The sequence below is a fragment of the Uloborus diversus genome, chromosome 2 (genome assembly GCF_026930045.1).
Source record: "Uloborus diversus isolate 005 chromosome 2, Udiv.v.3.1, whole genome shotgun sequence".
Lineage (NCBI taxonomy): Eukaryota > Metazoa > Arthropoda > Arachnida > Araneae > Uloboridae > Uloborus > Uloborus diversus.
The window spans coordinates 164,411,594-164,434,130 of record NC_072732.1 but is presented as its reverse complement, the minus strand read 5'-3'; the positions used below and the strand labels follow the sequence as shown (position 1 = coordinate 164,434,130).

The 22,537-nt window shown below is 33.2% G+C and overlaps 2 protein-coding genes across 2 annotated transcripts in view; one reads left to right on the top strand and one right to left on the bottom strand.

The window, feature by feature from the left end:
- Positions 1–19,365, top strand: part of LOC129216642 (uncharacterized) — a 215,429-nt gene extending 196,064 nt beyond the window's left edge. The window contains exons 3-7 of the mRNA XM_054850859.1: positions 1,209–1,780; positions 3,796–4,003; positions 8,189–8,543; positions 10,698–10,815; positions 18,697–19,365. Of these exons, the coding sequence (XP_054706834.1) occupies positions 1,209–1,780; positions 3,796–4,003; positions 8,189–8,543; positions 10,698–10,815; positions 18,697–18,765 (1,322 nt within the window). The 3' untranslated portion in view covers positions 18,766–19,365. The remainder of the gene's footprint in view (positions 1–1,208; positions 1,781–3,795; positions 4,004–8,188; positions 8,544–10,697; positions 10,816–18,696) is intronic.
- A 1,128-nt stretch (positions 19,366–20,493) lies between these two features.
- Positions 20,494–22,537, bottom strand: part of LOC129216641 (KICSTOR complex protein SZT2-like) — a 152,530-nt gene continuing 150,486 nt past the window's right edge. Inside the window, 1 exon segment of the mRNA XM_054850858.1 lies at positions 20,494–20,670. Within this exon segment, the coding sequence (XP_054706833.1) occupies positions 20,527–20,670 (144 nt within the window). The 3' untranslated portion in view covers positions 20,494–20,526.

Sequence of the window (22,537 nt, the reverse complement as noted above, 5' to 3'; positions counted from 1 at the left end):
CGTGGAAGAGTAAATTACGAAATTATCATAACGTGGAACCGTAACATGGGCGAGGAAATGAACATAGCAAATTGGTGAGAAATTCATCATCCTTTAATTGTAAACATGCAGGCAAATCAAATGACCTTTTAATTTTCAACTACGGGCAAAGCCGTGCGGGTACCGCTAGTAAAAAATAAAACTATACCTTTGTGCTGAAAATAAATAGATGAAAACATCGTTAACGAAACACAAAAGTTTAAAACTAATTTTATACACATGCTTTGAGGTTACAAAGAATACCGTTATCAATGCAGGAGACGTAAGCTTATGGGTGAAAGAACCATTCGGAAAAGCGACAGAAAACCTTTTATTGAGTGAAAATGAACGATTAAACTGTTACTAATGAGAGTAGTCGTAAGGCAAGTAACTTTCTAACCTGGAAACAATAATTTAAATTTTGTGTTTCAATAAAATTGTTTTTCCAATTTATAATGCCGTAGTTTGTTGATAAGTCTGAGGGAGTAATATATATTAAGGGGAGTCAATACCCCCTATACCATCAATGTTAATTTGCACAGGTTCATGTACCTTTTTCTGAAATTCTATTAAGGATACAATTACTCAATTTTTTCTGTACCTTAAATAGACTCTTTTCTTTATACAGAAGTAAAATTTTTCAGAAAGAAAGCTCAGTTTTTTTTTTAATCCAATTTGTAAGTCCCTGTATTTTTTTCAAAAAACAAAATCCACTTTGCAACACAAAATCAGCTCTATAAAAAATATTTTTCGAATACGAGAAAAAATTTACTTCCGTATATGCAATTAGATGTATGGAATAGATTGTAAAAATTTCAAAGCCTAACACAATTGAGTTTCTGAGAAAAGGGAACATTTAGTTTCAAAAATACCATTTCGAGATATTGCAATTTAAAGGGAAAATCATACCTCATCAAAATAGGTTTAAGTTTTTTAAAGCTTATTTTGACTTACTTCTAATATGAGCACGATCAAGAAGTTTGATAATTAGAAAGGTATTGAAATGGAGTTTCAAAATATTTAAAAATAAAAAAAATCGAATTTTTGAAAGCATCTAGGATACTGATTCCCCTTAAACCAATAGTTCTCAACCGGCGTTACGCGTAAATATGTGAATGTGCCCTTAGAGACTTCCAAAAGTCAGCGCCTCTCCTAGCTCATAAAACTCACATCTCGTTTACTCTCAACAGGTATTGAAGATCACAACTCCCGCCCATCTTCAACAGAATCGAGCGGTCCCACCAGCGACATCAAGACACCCACCAGCAACCCCGAAATCGAGCAGTTCGTCAAATCCGGAGGCGTGAAACGCATCATACCCGGAGTCCAGAAGACGGAACAACCTTACAGCAGTTGCACCACTGAGACAAAGATCGCCATGGAGATCCGAGAGATGAGAGAACGGGAAGAGGAGCTGCGGGTGATGCGAGAGCAGGCCCTCCTGTCACCAGTGGTGAGTCCGGTGCCCCCCAAGAGCCCCGTGGCCCGGAGCCCCTCTCCAGCCCAGAAGGAAGTACATAGCCCCACCCCCTCAGGGCCCGGGTACCGCGTGAGCAGCGTCTTTGGACAGAGAGGCACCACATCGCCCTCGCCACCTGTTTCGGTTTCTGAAGAGAAAACTTTCAAACTGGGTAAAGAATCTGCCGTGGAGAAGGAGATCAGGATGGCCAGAGATCGTGAGGAAGAGCTCAGGAAACAGAAAGGCCTTCCACCCAGGGAAGATGACAGTTACGTTAAGCCAAGCCAAGTGAAATCTTCCCAGGTAAATTTTCATACTATTCAAAATGTATGCACATTATCTTGTCCCAAGTTTTTGTTTTACGACTCTTCTCTAAATCTTTTTTTTTTTTTTTTGTTTGCAATGCCTTTTATTGGGTGATTTATTTTTGGTTTTTTATTTTTCGAATTTTTGCTTATTCGGAACTCCAGCGCTCGAATACGCTACCTTGCGGTGATTTACAAAACTGCAAATGAAGCGTTCCACGTGTGTCTGTTGACGTAAACACAGGCAGTTTGTTCTGAGTATTTATTAACGCAATCGATGTGTATTAGTTTGCTTTCAGCTACAGAAATTAATTCGTCACTTAGTAGTATTCTCGAGCTTCTCAAAATAATGTTAGTTTTCATTATTTCCTTAATAATTGGTAAAAGCGAAAATACTGGATTAACAAACTTGGATAACGTTATACAAGGTAAAAAATTTTATTGTTTTGTATGAATTTGTAAGAATATGGGTTTTTTTTAAATCTTAAATTAATTAAACTTACCATATTTTACAGCAGCATTTAGTTGGAATGGACAGTATGCAAAATATTTTCTTGAATATATTATCATAGAACAAAATGAAAAATGTTTAACCGAGAAAGAATTTACTTTATTCCTTTTATTCTCAGCTGAAAGGTATCGCCAAATTTGTTTAGGGTTATAGTTTTGGTATTGTGCGAGCAAAGTAGCCTTGGCGAGATTTCGCGTTTTTAGTTAAACCATTTTTAATTTTTATCATGAATGGAATAAAATGGTAGTAAGATTACAGAATTCGATAAGTAAAAAGAAATAATTGTCAATCAACTGAAAAGAAAACTACCACCATATATCCGTGAGAATTTTGTTGATGATTTGCATAACATGACACAATTAAATCGTAACTCAGAAATTAGAAAAATCGAAACAGAAAATTTTTAAATTAACCGATTCGGGAATTCAAGAGAAATAACTCAGCTACAAATGGAAAACAAGTGCTAGCCAAAGCAAAACAAAGAAGTATCATCTTCTTTTGGTAATAATTTGTAATGTCATATTAAATTTTCTAGCATTAATTGTTATTCTTGTCAGGCCACAATTATTATTTAGTTTTATCAAGAATTGATAAATATCGAATTCAACATCGTGAAAATGGCTGCTTAGAACTATGAACTACGTACTTTGCATTAATGTTTGACGTTTAGTAATGCTTCTTGAATTCTCATTTCTTTCTACGTGGGTCAGAATATCAACAAGACTTTGAAAATTAATTTAAAAAGAATAAAGCGAAAAAATCATACGTCCGAACAAAAATCACAACACTTTTAGCATTTTGTTCGTTACCATGTGCGTTTGTTTTAGTTTTCAATTCCGCCATTAGACAGTGACTTCAGTGCCCCCTATAGTTCGTTGGAGTTGCGAATATCTAGACTGCATGTGGTTACATTTTTTTTTTCATACATAAAACTATGATCTAACAAGGCAATGAAAACTTTTTTTTCCCCAACGAATAAGATAATCTTTCTTTAAATTACTAATATTTTTATTCAGTTTCTTGAACTTCAACCTGTTATTGAGAATGATAGCTTTATTGTGGGTATAGTCTGCTCTAAAGGTCATAACGCAATGGAATTTGGTATTTAGGATAATTTGAGCAAATCCCATCTGATATCATTTTTGTTACTAAAAATAGTTCCAACCAGAATTTCTAAGTTTTTGTTCATTTTAATAGCATTTTCACCCCTTATCGAAATTTATTTATAAAATTGAAGGAAAACTTGAATCAACGTCGATTGACTCTCTCAATTGTTTTTCTGGCGCGCATGATGACTGAGTAATTAGGAGTATTTCGTTTTTCCTTCAGAATACTGTTAATCACGTGACTTTTGGTGGTCTTTTTTGCTGATTTATTACAAACTATACACCATTAAAAAAATAAAAATAAACTTATTTTTTTTTCCAACTTTTTCTATGAAAATGAGTCGCAATTAAAATTATCTATCTAGTCCGCTCAGTCTAATGCACTCTGCTTTCTAGGTTCGTGTTTTCGGAAAGATGGTGGGTACTAATAATACATCTCTGAAGCAAGCTGCCACTGCCAAGATACAACTAGAAATCGAAGAACAGACTCGTCGAGAGATGGCCCTCCGAGAAACGGGGCACATCCAGACTATCTCCGAAGAGCGCACTGATGCCAAAGTCGCCAAGCTCAAACCCCAAGAGAATGGAACAGCTCATACCAATGGTAAGCAAAGGAGGAGGGAAATGCTGGTTTTCTCTTCTGTTAATTAATTAGTTTTGATTACTCGGAAGATGCTTCTTAAATTATACAGGTCTGCAAAAAAAAATCAGCTGCATGGCATATTTTTGGTAAACTTTATGTTTTTGAGGATGCTGAATCCAAATGTAACATTCATTTCCCCCCATCACGTACGAAAGAGAAGAAATCTTTTGAGAAAATAATAGAGGTGCAAAATATTTAAAATATCATTATGGAAATGAAAAAACACTAAATTTATTACATTAAACTAAACATATTATTCTTCAGAATAAACAAACAATTCTTTCATGATATATTTCACATTCTGTGTTCACTCTTTTTGTCTGTGAAACATTTTCTTCTTCTCTTTGATGTTCCTCCGAACTCGATTTCGCTCTCTATTTTCCGTTCCCTGCTTTAATCATCCAGCAGTAGTCAGCTAGCATATTTACATTAAATTTTCCTTGGTAGCATTTTTCGATATCACATATATCCTGGTGAAATCGTTCACCCAGCTCTTTACTATAAGCTCCTAATGTTTCTAGAAAATAGATGAGATGTGAGGAGAAGAAATGGACCTTTAAGCTCATCTTGAAACCTGGAGCTTTGCATGCAGCCAACATGCATTGTACAATGGTTTTATAGAGAGGGTCTTTAGTTTTCCTCAAAAATAGAGGCACAATGTCTTTGAAGGATTCCTATGTATATTTTTCTTTTTTTCATTGCTTCTGAAAAGAGTAGAACGTTAAGTTTTCGTATGACGGGGCCGATAAAAACTCCCTCTTTCAACTTGGCTGCCAACAGTTGTGGGAACTTAAAACATTGCCCATCTTTTGCCAATGATTTTACAAACTGCTTCAAAAGCCCAAGTTTAATATGCAGAAATGATAGTAAAACCGTTTCACGTGGTACCAAGGTCGACCTAATTATGTTATTCTCACCAGGGATTAAGGCATCCCTAAGTGACCAGTCATTTTTTGTCCAATGAAGATCTCTAGCAGAACGTCTCACAAGCATAAGAAGTAGGGATGTTTTGTATAACCTGCCTGTTGGCCCAACAACGCAGTTAGTATTTTTAAGTCTCCACAAACCATCCACATATTAATGTTTTTGATACTTGATTTTCTCAAGAATCATAGCCAAATCGTTATAGTTGTAAAGGAACTTCGGTGGTTCGCAAAATTTTTGAAACATTGATAAAAATTTAGGTAGTAAATTTTTAAGAGACTGATAATCTATTTACTAGTTTGCAGTACGGTTTTAGGAAAGATAAATCTTGTGCAATTAATTTATTACATTTCTATGATAAAGTTACCATGGCTTCAGACAATAAGAAGTCTGTAGATGTTGTTTACATTGATTTTCAAAAAGCTTTCGATAAGGTACCGCATGTTGCTCTAAGGAAATCAGTTGATATAGGAATAAGAGGGAAAACTTTCATTTGGGTAAAAAAATGGCTGACCGGAAGGAAATAAAGGGTGGTTGTAAGGGGAAATTATTCTAAATGGAGTGAGGTTTTAAGCAGGGTTTCTCAAGGATCAGTGTTAGGGCCTGTTTTGTTCATTGTTTTTATAAACGATATTTATAAAAATATTTCTGGGAACATGAATTGTTTTCCTGATGATGTCAAAGTTATGGGGATTATAGATAATAAAAAACAAGCAAATCAGCTGCAAGAGGATCTAGATCATATTACGGAGTGGGCTGATAAAAGGGGTATAGCTGTTAATGTTGAGAAATGTCAAGTGCTACATTTAGGGCGTGGGAATAAGTACAAATTATTATTTATAAGGTTCAGTTATTCGTCAGGCAGAAAAAGTTGCTGATCTGGGCGTCTTAATAAGTCAGGATTTAAAGTTTAGTCAACAATGCAGCATAGCTAGTAACAAAGCCAATAAGATGCTTGGGTTATCAAGAGTTCTTCTGCCCTTATATAGAAGTTTGGTAAGACCTCATTTGGAGTATGCTGTTCATTTTTGGTCTCCTTATCTTAAGAAAAATATTAATGCATTGGAAAAAGTTCAAAGGCAGGCTACAAGGCTAATGTACTTTCTCATTTAGAGTACGATTCCAGGCTTAATGCTAAAAATGTAGTCTTGAGCAAAGAAGAGACCGAGGGGACATGATTCAGTTGTTTAAATTTATTAAAATGAGATTTTATGGGGCTGAAGTTTAGCACTGAAAACAGGACAAGGGGTCATTGTTTTAAGCTATTTAAATCTCAGGCTAACATGGATATTAGGAAAAATTATTATTTTAGCAGGGTAGTGGAACCTTGGAACAGCTTACCAGAAGAGGTGGTAATGAGCAAGGGAGTAGATAGTTTTTAGAGGGCCATTGATCTTCACTGGGGATTGTAAATTGACTAGGACCAGCCTAGCTGGACCCAAGAACCTGTTGCTGGTCGTCACTTTAGTATTTGTTTTCATAAGCGGATTTAGGACTGAGTTCCTGGGGGGGGGGGGCAGGATTTTTTTTTGGAGCAACATTTTTAATTGCCCTCCCCCCTCCCATGTTTTTGTCTGTTTTCTGTGATGCGCAAGGCCATTCTTTACTTCTTTATGTGTCATTTTCATTACTGTGTGTAATCATGCTGTCCTTTTTAAATTGACCTTAAAAGAGAGGGGGCTGGTATTAAGAGAGTGACGCAGTGCTCCCTTTTAAGTGGGATATAGTATATCTCCAGCTTTAGAGGGGCCCGGGGGTCACTCCCCCGGAGGAAATTATCTAAAATGGATATAAAATTCTGCATTTTGAGGTCTTATAAGGGTTAATTGGAAATAGTAGGCAAATATATTTTTTTTTAAGTTTTACGCTTTAAAAGTGCTTTCTGATGCAAGTTAATACTTTAAAAGAAATGGTGCACTGATTTAGAGAATAGGTATCAAGAGAGTAACATACTACCCATTTGAACAATTCTTAATTTATACACTTGATAAGAAATAAAATTGAAGCACATTTTGCTTAGGAGTTTCAAAGACTTGTCTAATTATTTTCAAGGTTTGGTTGGTTAGATTGGGTTTTTGGCTCAAGAGCCCTTGTAAGCTATACTGCGCCAATTCTTTTCAGGGATTTTAGAACCTATTAATAATTTGCACTTTCCAGTCTCTGAAATTGAGTAGTAGATTTGTTCAAACTTTGTAAGAAACGGCTATTTTAAGTTTACAAGAAAAAATAAACTTTAATTTCCTATTCAAAAAAGAAAAAATCATGATATTTTTTTTGTTATAAGATTTTGGAAGATATGTTGTTACTATATAAACTCCTCCCAAAACTGGGGGGCATTATCCCCTTTGCCCCCCCCCCTCCCCATAAATCCACCCATGCTCTTCTAAACTATTCAAAAACGAAAAAATAATGATTTTTCTTTTAATTTTTGGAAGATGTGTTGTTACTACATAAAGTCCTCCCAAAACTGGGGGGGGGGGCATTGCCCCCCTCTGACCTCCCATAAATCCGCCCATGTTTGTTTTCTTCCAAATCTACCGAGTGTCCCAAATGAAGTGATTCAAATGTATTTCCATCATTCAGCAAGACTGCTTGGAGGCTCTTTTCCGATGAATCAATGAAATATAAGTAAATAAATATGTGAGTTTCACAAAAAATAACTACAAGTACTACTAATTGGCTACAAGTTTCCAAAACCAACAATTATTCCGAATATCGAATAAAAACTATCTGTTGTTTTGGAAAGTTGCAGAACGTATATTTCGATTCGTAACATTCAACATAACAAAGGGCCACATGGATCGGTTCCGTAGGTCATAGGTCGGGCACCACTGTCCTAAGGTGTCATTAGGAAGGAGGTCATTAGTAGGTTAGGAGAAAGGTAAAGGGCAGTATCAGCAGAAATAAGTTTAAAGACATTTGAATAAACGCGTTTTTGGATTCCATACTAATAATATGGAAGTGTTGGAATTAAATATTCTTTTCGTGCTTTATTTTTAGCAGAAACCACAGAAGTATGTTTGTATAACAAAGCTTCAGTAAAAAAGATGAAGAAAAATCAAAAAGAAAGAAAAATTTGAAGTTACTGCCCTTTACCTTCTCACGGAAATATGTACCCTTTAACTCCCTTGGAAAATTTTGAAATTACGGACCTGGGATGAAGTAAAACTATCCAATGACATCTTTGCAAGTGAAATGTAATACTTATTTTGTTTGCCACAGGTAACTCCCACCATCACACTAACGGAAACTACACCAACGGCCGATCATCTCCCGATGTAGGACCTTACAAGCGTACTACTCCATCGCCTACCGGAGCCAGACCAGCCAGCATATTTTCCCAGAACAACAACGCCATTCCGAAGGGTAACATCAGCATGCACAAGTTCATCGCCAGCAAAGGAAAAGAGACAGCCTTTTCTGCCGCCAGGAACGGAGGCACTTTCATTCCTAAAGAAGACACAACTAACAGGGCAGCAGTCCCCCCACCTATGGTCAAGTTGAAGAGGAACCCCTCCGTAGAATCCAAGATACAACAGGAGATTATGGAGATGAAACAAAGAGAAGAAGAATTGAAGTGAGTCTGGTTTTAAAACCAAAAGTTATATGTATAATAGGGTGATCTTTGTTTTTCCAACTTTGTTTTTTCTCATGTCTCACTGCTTCAATTTTTTTTTCTTTTACAACTAGTCTAAAACTAGCACCAGGGGAAAATTGGGTCATTCCCACAAATTTAAATGGTGCAGCAAAGGCTGTAAATCTGACCATTTTTTAAGAATAATTAAGATTTTTTTCCCCAATTTAAAAGAAAAAGATAATACAATTTGGGGTGTACCATAACAAAACTAAATAATATGAAACATGCACATATGTTTCACGGTAGGAGTGTAGCGTACGTGACATTCCGCTTGTGGTATGACTCTTGTCATCCAGTGGGATTAGTGAGCATCAGCTGGCAAGGGTGATAGCCCCCTAGTAATGTTATAATAAATTATTTTGTGGTTAAACAAGTCTAGTACTTAATTTAGTTGTTGTTTTTTTGCAATTAAATAATTGTTTTAAACAACTTTTGTGAAAAATAAATAACAACTGTAAACACTTAATACTATCATTTATTGATTTAATTACTACCCATCTTGTCTAGTGGTCAGAGGAGTTGACTGTGATGAGGAGGTTCTGGGTTTGAGCATGGATGTACTTTCTCTCTCCTGTCCTTGTCTTTTCTTTGTGTGAATGTGTTGTTATGCTGTGAATGGTTGCCTACCCTATAAACGGGTCTTTATGGCATGTGTGTACTGCGGAAGTCAGACTTCACACCAAATTACGGTACAGTTGGAAAAGTAAAGAAACACACCCCAAATTGCCAGTTTAGCTGGCACAAGACCACAACATTAATTTATTAAATCATTTATACCCATTAAAATTATATTTATATAAAGCAACTAACTACGCATTTGAAATTTAATTCTGTGACACTTCAACTTTAGTGTTTAATTTTATACCTTTGAACCATTATGTATCATAATATAAAGTATCAAGTTTCTAAAGAAAAATTGTATGCAAAATAAAATATGATTTGTACATGTTGTGGAAGTGACTGTACAACCATAACCCTGACATTAAAAAATCATTAGTTTTTCAGTACAAAAAATGTGTTTTAGAAAGTTGATACTTTATACTAAAACACATCACACCCTGATAAAAAGTGACAAAACTCAAAAATTGGAATATCTTACCAACTCTTGATTAATTTAATACCCTTTCTTGCCTCAAAACTTGCACAAGGTTAGCTTATGTAACTGGTAAAGTTTAAACAATGTAATCTATGATGACGCATCATTGAAATTTGCAAAGTTCTCAAGAAATATTTTTTAACTTTAAGTATGCATTATTAATTTAGACAATAGAGACTATCTAGAAAACATCACATAAATTTTTTATGCGTATTGTAATATCTGAGACCAAATCACTTTAAACTACTATTGTGTAAGACCTTGATTTTCTGCATCACTGTTTTTTGAGCAATCAGGATTGCTTATTGTTCTCACTTGACTGTTTTGATGTGCTATCATTTTATTTTCCCGCCAGCACCCTCTGCAACATCACCGTCGACCGACTCCTCACAATGCTGCTCCTATAGCAAAAACCGTCCCCAGGTTGCATCCATATACCACACACACGCGCATACATACACAACTACACACACATGCACACACAAATACATACACCTACACACATACAAACGCATACACACGCTCAAACACATACATACACACACAACTACCCACACACTCATGCCTACACACAACTAACGACCCACACACTCATGCCTTGACACATACACATTCCCCACCACACACAAACACTCATGCACACAACTACCCACACCCTCATACCTGCACACAGACACAAACACACATGCCCACATACACATACCCCCTACACTCCAAACACACATGCTCCCCCCCCCCACACACACACTCATGATTGCGAAAAACATAATTTGAATTCAAGAGGTCAAAATTCAAATTATTATTATTATTTTTTTTCAACTTGTGTCACTTTCCTTGCAGGGGTGCAACATAATGGCTACTTATTTTCAAATATGTAGAATTTAAAAACCCGTTTCAAATTCTATGATGAATTGCGATGAATACTTAAAAATGACACACCCAAGGAAATTGTGCATTTTGCATTTTTATAACACTATAACACATGTTGTCTCTTTCAGAAAATTGCACATGCGAAGCAATGAGAATTCTTCCATTGATGGGAACAATATGGAACATGAAATGAATCAAAAAAATAACTTAGTAGAATATGAAAATGGAAATGGACTTAATGACGAGGTGAGTGATTTCATCTCATGTTTCACTTTGGAAATGTGTCCGTGGGGCGGACACAAGGGGAGAGTCATGGGGGTCGTGATTCCCCTAAACCCATTGATAATTTATCCATCCAGATTGTGTTCAAATATTTCCTGAATAAAATGTAAGCTATTGAAGTAAAAAAAGGAAATAACCAATGTTTTGAAGCACAAATATTATTACTGCCTGCAGTGTTTTGTGGTTTCAAGGAACCCCTTTTACAAATTGCTGCTCAATGGTGAGCTCAGGCCGAGGACTGCTGATGACCTTTGAAAAAAGTGAGAAAGATGACAAAGTTGAAAACAAAGGTGACTAAAAGGTGACAAAAAAGTAACTAAAAGGTGACCAAAAGCAATTTGTTAAGAACTCAAAAAGCAGAAAAGGATTATCCTTTTTTACTGACTTTTACCAAAATAGCCTATATACTTTTTGTAAAGATTTCTTTACATTTTTGGAAATGAATATTATAGGGCTAGAAGTAGTAAAATAAAAATTTTAAGATATTTTCAGAAAACTTTCAGTGTAAACTCTATGTAACCTTAAAATATATATACATGTATATATATTTTTAATCAACATGATAAAGCTTGAAATTGTGAAATAAAGAGCAAGATGATGCATTTATTAACCATATAATTTATGTAGTTCAATCACATTTTTAGTATTGTTTTTTTTCTCTCTCTCTTTTTTTTAGCTTGTTGAAAAATTATCAGCATTCTTTCTTTTTTCTTAGTAAATACAAAGCATTAATATTAATCAAAAGTCTTGACAATAGAGAATAACTGAGAAAACCAGTTTGAAAAATCAGACTTTAACAAAATGATAATTGTACTTACAATGCAAAAATAAAATGATGTTGAAGTATGAAACTGAAAATATCATTTCATATGCCTGAAAATGTTCATGTTTTTTTTTTTCTTTTTTTTAAAGCAAGCTCTGAAAATATTCCATGACATGTCCACATGTCCATGGGAGATAAAAAATGTTGTGTTAAATCAAGTTATTAAAATAGTAACATAATAAAGAAAATAGTTTATCGAAAGTAGTACGAGTAAGAATAACTTTCAATTAAAAAATATTTGAAATGTTTACAGGATGCAGAAAGTTTTCCTTGGGGGGGGGGTTGATTTAGGGGCTTGAAGCTTATATGAGGGCTGAAAAATGTTGCATTGGTATCATTTCCTTATATTTTTGGCTTGTTACTGCAAAATGATGTGATAATATTTGATTTTCTTTTTTCTACTGTCTTCTAAATTATTTGTAATTTTTCTTTTACTTTTTCTTCAGCTTGGATACTTTGAACTCCCTCGAGCTACTTTGGCTGCTTTAAGGTCATTTTTTTCCAGAGCTTTTTTTATTTTCAGCAAACAGCTCTTCTCTTGCTGCTTTGGTTTGAAGATGATCCTTTCTTTTTCCATTCAGAGCTTCAGTTTCACTTTCAATAGATGTTTTAATATTTTCCATTTTCTTCATTTCTTCTTCACAATCCTTTCTTTTTTGCTCTTCTTTTTGCTTCTGTTTCAATTCCAAATCCTTTTCCCTTTTACATTCCTCCATGTATGTTGTGTAATTTGCGTGTGCTTGTTGTGCACATTTATTCATTTCTGGACCGATTGGTACAGAAAGCAAATGAGGATATTCTTTTACAGCGTCTTTAACTAAAAGTATGCTGTTTAAATATCTTTCGGTTGTTGCTGTCTAATTTTCATCAAAAAGGTGCTTTGAAATGGAAAATCATCTTTCAATGTCAGCACTACCATGTGATAATGCAAGTGAAGCTTTTATCACCTTAGAAATATTAGGAAACTTTAGATCGTTGGAAGTTGAGTCCTTTTTTGAAATGTGCTGCTGCCAGTAGTTATCAATGGTTTTGTTTTTGGATGCTTCATCATCTTTTTCCGGCTGCAAAAGTTTCCATTCATCTTGCAACCTTTATCAAATCCTTACAGCTTCTAGATTTACTTCTCTCTTTTGGATCCAAAAATTTAAAACTTTTCAGTTATCTGTTTTATTTGCAACTTTTTTCTATTCCATACTTGCATACAGTCACATAATGCTTTTGAGCAGCTCTTAAAAACATAACCTTCTCATTTTCTTTCAGTTTTGACAGTTCATCTGTCACCTCCCCACTAACGAGATCTTCAAGATGTAGGTCTATTACCAACTGCACACAGTTCATCCGTGTCCACGTTTGAAAAATCAACTTTCTTTATAACAAATAACCCGAGCCTTAAAAGTCTGAACAATTGTCTCTATTTCTTGGTACAATTCATGTATCATAGGCGCTTGGCATTGAAAGCATTTCGTGAACTGCATATACAAATCAGCTGATGAAATGATAAAATGCAGCTCAGCTTTTATAGAAGGTCTTTTTAAAACATTTGCAACAGCTTTATATGACTTGCATTGCATAGCTGAATCCTTTTTTAAAGGCACATGTTTAAAAAATAATACTGAAGTGCAAACACAAAGTGAAACTATAAACACAAACCAAAACTTTTCACTATTCCGCATTTAAAGAAGACATCGAGGCATGCCTCCTTAACCCATCACCTCTTTTTCAAATCGAACCACGCCTGCGGCTGCTTAGTCGCGGCTTTCAAGGTCAGTAAAAGTAAAACAAGCAAGTAATGTGCCCGGCTCTAGAGATGAGCGTGAGATTCAGAGACTCCAGATGACGTCACTTGATAAAAACAGAAGACAACTTGCATTTGATGACCGCTCACTCAACAAAGTGTGCAGAAACGAATTGCGCAGCTGAACTTTAGTTGAGCCAGAAACACGATAGGAAACAAAATGACATTTAGACGAGATTTGCGGAAAAATCGTCTGACAGTTGAAGGGGGATAGAAAGACTGGTCATAGGGTGCAATTGCAAGTGATAAAAAAAATTCCCTGATTTCCCGGTAGTAATTTCACTGTTAAAGCTATCATTCATACTTTTCAAGGATTTAATTACTTAAAAAAAAATTCCTAACACACATTTCAAGAAAGGTGAGAAAGGTGACTAAAGTGCCAAAAGGTGACTAAAAGTAACCAAATTTTCAAAAGGTGACTAAAGGTGAGAAAGGTGACTGACTCCTCGGCCTGTGAGCTTTTGGATGCAAAGCTCTACATCCAAAAGGCGTAAGAGGCCTTTACCGGATGTCACTACATCCAATAGCTCTTAATTTTTACATTGAAAATAGGGTACCTTGAAACCCCAAAAAAGTGTGCATGCAGTTACATGTATATTTGTGCTACTAAATGTGGGTTATTTTCTGTCACTTCTTGGCACAAAGGTATTTATTTATTTATTAATGAAGTTATCTCTGCAGTTCATTAATTATTTTCAGAAGTAAATATTGCTTATGAAATTAATTAGCAATCTTTATGCCCTATTAGGTGCCTTATTTCATTCCGATTTGGTGCTTTTTTTGACACACAAGCCGTTTCGGAAATATGTCTAATACAAAACCCTAAATACATCAGTATGACCCCCCCCCCCCCCAAATGGCAGTCTGTATCTGCACCTGAGGTGTCCTTCTTCAATATTCCCCTCCTCCTCCAAACTTTCCTACAGTTTTCCAAAACAAACATTAAAAGAGTTTATCATAATATTCTCTTTTTTTATTGTACACCCAAAAATTATCTTTTTATTGACAAATAAAGTATGGGCACACATTTTACTTTTAAATTAAAGCATTTTTTATTGAAAGAAAAGAGGATGAACAATTTTCGATTGCATCTTTCTTGAACTTGATATTGAACCTTTAATAAGATAGTCAAAAACTTAATTTATGTCTCACCAAAACGTTAAGAAAACTTTAGAAATGTTGATACTTTTACAATTATCAGGAAATTGCATTTACAATCCTGGTAAAGCTCAAAGCTTTGGAACATTAAAATATAGTCGACGCTCGTTATAACGACCACACATTACAGAAACCATCCTATTATAACAACCGATGGGTAAAGCCCAAACTTTTATTCTTATGTACTCTGTTAATTTGTTTTCAGTATACTAAAGTTTTTCCTGTATTATCTAATTCAACATAGCGACCAAATTCAGCCAACATTATTTTCGGCATTTTCCCAAATAGAATATATGTTTCTAAATTTTTAACTTAAAATGACCTTGATTATAGTTTAATGACAAAGTGCATGGAGTTTTCAGTGCAACAAGGAGAAGAAATAATATATCATTTTTTACATGAAGAAGGGGAGATGAAAAAGGTTGTAAGATAACTCCTTGTAATGCATGTGTGTTTTCTATAAATTCTATCTCTTATAGCGACTACTCGTTATAAAGACTGCTTTCTGTGGCATGGAGATGGTTATATCGAGCGTCGATTGTATTTGCTTATGAGATCAAAACTTATACAAGAAATGTTATCAATTGTTTGGATACTAAAATTGAAAAAAAAAATATTTTGATAAAATTCCAAAAATGTTGATGTACTGTGTCACCAGGGGCGGCAAATAGGGGGGTCAAGAAGGGGCGGTCGCACTCCCAAGTTTTTTGAGAGGAATGATAAAAAAAATGAGGAAATTCAATTTACGCAAATCGCAAATCAATGCTTATGAAAAAGTAATCTTGCTGGTTCTCCGTAATGGTTGATGAAACTCGACACATTTCCAGACATGAACAAGTGTTTTCCGTTTTTTAAATGATTAATTAGAAATTCACCAAGCCCCTTTACTGGCTGTTTCAGAACAGAAAAAAAAAAATGATGAAGAATCACGGTTAATTTTAACTGAAGATGTAATTTCCTCATATAGGCTAAATATTTCATTCTTGTGTGCTCCGTAACGATGGTTATGAGATCGATGGTTATGAGAGGCCGTGCAGTGGTGTAGCTGCATGATTTTCACAAGAAAATGCCGTTCATTGTTACTATCATATTTTAAGTGTGTTTAATTAATTAGTGTTCATCACTTTCTTCCGCTAGAAACACATTTCAACTACTCAATGCATAGTATGCTTTCATAGATACTTCTTAAATATATAAACTATTTTTGAAAAAAATATTTTACATCAACAAATATCTTCTTATTTACTTTAACTACACAATCTCGAAGTGACACAAGAGGGTCTTCAAGAGACAACCCCCCCACAAGATGGTCTTTTAAACCATAAAATCACTTCTCGATAATTTCAAAGCGGAGATTTTAGAAAACGGCTCTTTCAAGAGCTAATGTCCTTTAAAATATCTTTGTTTGAATTTTTATTCGCTTTGTTTGTATTGAGGAGCGATTTTTGAACAATGCTTTCTTCAACCAGCTAACTCAATTTTTAGACTGTTCAAGCTTTTTTAGTTCAAGCTGCAATTGAAACTATTAATAAATTTCGCGTAGATATACATTTCAACCAAGCGTGGATCTTTTCAAAAAAATTCTTACTCCAAGACTATTTTCAAGAAATGCAAAGAATATTCAAATGAATTTAGAAGAGGTGACCAAAATGCACATGACAATGTAAAGTCAAACATTGTTTTAACATACTGTAAAAAGGAATAGATTCAGTTTCTAATGAAATTAACACAAGATTTGAGGATAAATATTTTCCTGTATTGTTATCTCTATATTTCTGTACTGTAGGCTCTATATTATCTGGATTAGATATTGAAAACAATAAATAAAATATTTCAATTTTGAGTAAAATTTATAGCATGAGGAAAGAATTGTTTAGAGACTGGACTATTCAATGATGAAAAATAAAGAACATCACAATTTTTAAAGTTACCTGGGTGATTTTGAAGCGCAAGATGTGAAAGGTGTGTTTTCATACGTAACTTTGTTATTTCAATTATTTTTCAGCTATTCCAATCAATTCAGCTAGTAGAGAAAATTCATTTTCGTGTCTCAGGAGGTTAGAAAATTGTTTTCGAAGCTCAATGCGGGAAAAAAAACTCACTGAAAAAAGAGCATGACTGGGCATTGCTGGATTAGGAACACGATTTCCAGTTAGTCTGTATTTTAAGAATCAAGCTTTAAAATTTTATTAAAAGATGAAAACTGTAGTATCAAGATACTCTGCATCATAACATTGTATTATAAAATGAATTACAAATTTTAACATAAAATTTTAAATTGTTTTTGAACACTAATTTTATTAATTCTAAACCCATATCATGATTACTTGCTGTTAGCCAATATGTGTTTAGTTCCATACTGAGATATAATTCATCTTTAAGAATCTCGACCCCCCAAATGAAATACTGAAATGCCGCCCCTGTGTGTCACCAAGATGTACCTTGACAAAAGTAGTTACACAAGACTGAACATCGTAATTTGTCACATTTAAAATCAATGGAATATTTATCTGAGTATTAAAGACAGAAAGAAAAAAATCAGAAAATACAACTCTCATAAATTCAATTTTCCTCTGCAATTAATATAAAGGAACAGCTGCAAATTTTGCAATTACATACAAATTTTGAAAAAGAAAAAAATGATAATCATAAAAACACAGATGCATCAATTACGAGTATGTTATGGAGAACAATCTGAACACATTTTGTACACAAATATGCTAAATTAAGATTTTACAAAAAGTAAAACTACAAATATAAAATCATTCATTAATAACATTCAGCAGTTTAATGCATTCATTATTTATAACAATGATTCATTTGCCGACATAGACATACTGTCATGCCTAAAATTGGTATATTTTTTATATATTTACAGTGAATAACAAATTGAAATTTTCAATATGAATTAAAAACAATGATGTGAAAAATAATTTGTTAGGTTTTACGTGCTCATATTTTTTTTTTTTTTGCATTTTTTTTTGGTTTTATGTAAGAGGAATATCATTTCATACCAAATCAAACAAATAAAACTTCACAATTTTTAGCAGATTTTTTAATTACAACTCGTTATTGCAAAAATTATTAAATTTCTTTTATGTAGCTAATCACATTTTTGTTATTTACATAATAAATATGATTAATGTAAATGAAAAATTAAAAATAAGCTTTGTGTTACAATATGATTAAAGTGAAAAACCAATGTAAATAAAGCAAAAATTCTCAAAGAAACAACAACAACAAAAAAAAAAAAAGCACAATATAACTATTTCAAAGTTAAAACTGAGCCTCTTCATCAGTGCAAAAAAAAGTGGTTGATGTTCAGTTCTCTCATGACTTTCTGGTTTGTGTGGTGAGCAGTGGTGCACACAGGAATTTCTCAAGGGGGAGGAGGGGGGGTCCAGGATCATAGTTCACCATTCTCACATCATATGCCAAAACAGTCAAACATATTCTTTTAATTTTATCAATTGTCGGGAACAAAATCATTTTTGAAAAAATTATTGAATATTTCTTGGCATTAGTAAATTAATTTATGAATAACAAATAATTAAAATACCAGAAAGTACAAGAATGAATGTGTTTACTATCTTCATAGTTAAAAATAAAAACAGCAAAGCAAAATCATTGTAGAACAATTTATGTCAACATACAGTTCAATTTTGTAGGGGAAGAAAGGGAAAAAATAAACTTTTTTTTTCGTTTATTAAATCACCTTTGCTTGGAATTTTTTCATGTATTACATACATAGGATTATAGTAAATTAAAAAAAACCGAAGGGCAATGGGAGGGGTCCGGACCCCTGGACACTCCCCTTGTGTGCACCACAGGTGGAGAGCTTTTTTACATTGATGAAGAGGCTCCATTGTAGCCTCGAAATAGCTATATGCTATCTTTTCTTGAGAATTTGTGCTTTTATTTAAGTTGTTTTTTCACTTCAATCATAGGATTAATGTATTCTTTTTAGGATAAATGTACATCAAATATTTTGACCAAAAACATGTACTGTAATATTGATCATTGATGTTTTTACACATTATTAAAATTTTATTTAAATTTTGTATTGCAGGAATTAAGCCCACGTCACAATAAGCTCATTGCCCAATGGGAACAAAGGATTCAGAAAGCAGAAAGTTGAGATGTGTAAATGAAATTCCTGCTCCAAACTTAAGCTGTCAACAGCAATTCTTGTGCTTGTGTTACAATAGAATTGCAATTTGAATGACTTATACATGTGCCTTAATGCGATGGAACTTTTAAAAAAATGTATAACATCTGTGGTTATTTTTATACTGCAGTATACTTATTACAGAAATATTTTCTAACATCTAAACTGAATCATGTACTTTTTATATAAACAGAGCTATAATATGTAGAACGAAAACGTGTCTTAAACTAGATAAATTCTCTTAAACGTAATTCAGGTAATTATGTAATAAAAACTAAAAAAGAGCTATAAAAATGTCATGTTAAACTGTAAATATCAGATGCAAAATATATATTTAGTTTTATTTTTCTTTTGTCATTGTTATTAGTGATATTATTTTTTTGTTTGTTTTTCAAACTGAATGACATGAGTGCACTCATTAATAGAAATAATTGAATATTTCTATGTTTCAACTGCAAAATAATTTCTATTTATGAAGATCTGTACATGTGGCAATTTTCTTTTTATTTAATAAAGCTGGAAGCATGGAGAGTGAGTAGATCTCTCCTCCATCTTCACATAAACTGAAAAGTGTTTTAGTACAATCAATCAAATTTTGCAAAGTTGACCATAAAGATCCTGTTAACAGTTTTTAAATCCATCATTTTCGAAGCAAACGCATAATTTACCTTTTTTTAAAATAACTTGTTTTAGGTATCTTTATATGTATTCAAAAGAGAAATACATAATCAAAGCTAAAAATTTTAACATGTTTTAAAAACAATAAACATGTTTTAAAAGCATATTCATCATTAAAAATATTGTTACACTATCATCCCACAAAGCAGCTATGAATTATTCAGAACAACAAAAAAGTCGAAACACTTGAAAATAAGAAATAAATACTTTGGCACAATAAAGTAACAGCGTTATAAATCCACAAGTTTGCTAAAATTGGAGACTTGTTTTTCACATCCAAGAGCTCAAACTTTTTTGAAAACAAGTATTCGTTGAAAGCTCAAAACTCCTGTTGGTAATTTATTGCAAATTTTACATTTATGATGTTTTTTTTTTATCATTACAATTATAAGAGATAACATTGTGGTAAGTACAGTGGCTTAAGTTGCTTCACTTAATAGTTTGATAGATTTGATTCATTTTGAAGGCCTTACTCAGCTAACTCAGCACCACTGCTGTTAACATAATGGCAAGTCTGCAGAACTTCACTGCACAATACTTACACATTTTTTTGCATAAAGTTTTAATCTATAACCAATGATTGCAATCAAGCAATTTAAAATTACCAATCTGATCAATGAAATGTTATACAGAGGCAGAGCTAAAAACTTCAACATTAGCATTATACGAAAAATATGATAAATTACATGAAAACAAAAATTAGGATGGTTTAAAACTAGAAATTACCAATTTTGTGAAACAAAAAACATTAAAATTACTATGCGTAAAATGAGTGTTTATAAATTTAAATTGAACTGCAATATAATTTATGTTAAAGAAAATAGGCTATGCATATTTAGTTTTTGAAATTTAAGGATTTCATGGCCTTAAAATTTGAACACTTCAATACATCAATAAATATATTAAATAATATAATATATACAAAGATAATATCAATAAAATTCAATATTTTACAACTTAAATATGAGATGTATTTATATAAAAATATTATAGCCTGTACAATGTCATAATTAGGAAATATATTTATAAATGTATACATTTGAAAGAATATAATTATAGCATACAAGTCCACAGATGAAAAGAACAAGCATTGACAAAGCCTTCGACTAATGAATGCAAAGCAGCTGTTTTCTGGTTTGGCTTATCATCGTTATGCTCTACATCAGCAGAAAATTCTCTAAACACTAGACCAAGCTCCTAAAAAGGGAAAATTTAAATGAAAACACATGACACATAGCTTAATATTTAGATTTTTCATTTTAAAAACATTTAGGTTGAAATAAGTAAGTACATAGACATAAGTAAGTCTTATGTCTATGTATTCTTTGCAGAAACATTGAAAATTAACAATTATTTTATGCCATACAATCAAACAAACAATGCTTAACTAACTTTTTTTTCTAGAAATGAATACTAAAAAAAGGACCTTAATCTTGATTTTTTAAGGTTGAAATTAAGGCTGCACTGATAATCAACAGTAACTTGTCATTTGCCAATCAAATATACTCAACCAATTTTAAGTAATTAATCAGTTGAATAATATATGGATGCCTCACTTGCCAAATCGATTAACTCCATAAGACAAAAAGTAGAGAAAAGTTACAAAGAAGACGGTGTTATCCATAGGAGTAAATAGGACCTCGTGTTACATTTTCTGCCATCACATGGTCAGAAATGTGCTGAACCAAATTTTTAATATAAATTCATATGCTAAGAATTGATTATGCACAATTAAAGCAGGATTGAAGATTTTTTTTTTTTTAAGTGGATTTGGCAACTGAGGCATCCATATATTATTCAAATTATGTTTGCCTGGAACAAGAAACTATGCTGAATGAATTTATTTTATCTACCAATAGTTTTGAATTTTAGCTGTCACACCTCAATTTGATTCAAAATGTAAACATTATCATGGTAGGGGAGCGAACAAAAGTTCAGATCCTACACTGGGCTTTCATTAAAAAAAAAAAAAAAAAATCTAAATCATGCTGCACATCAGCATTTACTAGGGCTACTAGTACTATTTCTTCCCCCAAAGCAGAGGAGAGGCTCACCTACCATTTGCACTGGTTATCTCCAAATTTTTAATTTTATCACTTAACATCACTATCCTTCTCACTGCCTCATATAGTTTGTAACAACTTGATGTAGAATTTTAAAATTTATTATGCAACATATATTTTAATTAACTGAACTTTAAGAAGCATGCCAAGCGATAATAAAATATATCTCTGAAAATGATTTCGACACTTTTTAAGAAAAATGTTTTGTTTTTGAAAATCAAAGAAACAAAGTACACTTAAGTCTAAAAAATATATATACTGGTTCTTTTTTAAAAAGATTGAAATGCTACTTGAAAAACAGTATTTTACCCTTAAGTCAGAAAATTAATTTAAATAAGAAAGGCGCACAAGGTTCAAGTAATGTTAACACTCTGTCGGGCGCAACTGATCTATTAGGCACACCTCGAATTCTTTAGTTAGCCATGCGCCCTCAATAGCTTATGGAAAAATGTATATTCATTTTCTCAAGTAAACTTGTTACATTCGAAAATCATGAAAAACTTTTATTTCCCTTCTTTGGTGTTTGTAGTTGACATTTTTTTCGTAAGAAAATGTGAACATGCGTAGAAAAGATCAGTAGATCAAAGTGTGCTTCCCAGGCTCAATGCGCCCGATCATGTTCTACAACATATTGCGCCCGACGGAGTGTTAAACAACTATATAACTAGATAAATGATAGATTTGATACCAAATTCTCATACTCATTCATTTCATACAGAAAGAGTTCCCGTGCCAGCAACGAAGATGTCATTAACATTTGTATCAAGTTTTTAAGATAGGAAAAAAATGGGCAAAAACATCAATGACTTGGACTGTAAAACCCACCTATTGTCAAAAAGTATCTTCTTAACTTGGCTTTTATTTCAAGCTGCACCATTAGAAAAATCAGTAAAGCCAAATGTTGAAACAAAAAGAGAAATTTTTGGTATTGAAACATGAGGGGTGTGCCCCTAGGGGGGGGGGGTCATGGTGCAGACTGCACCATTGAAATTTTTAGAAGG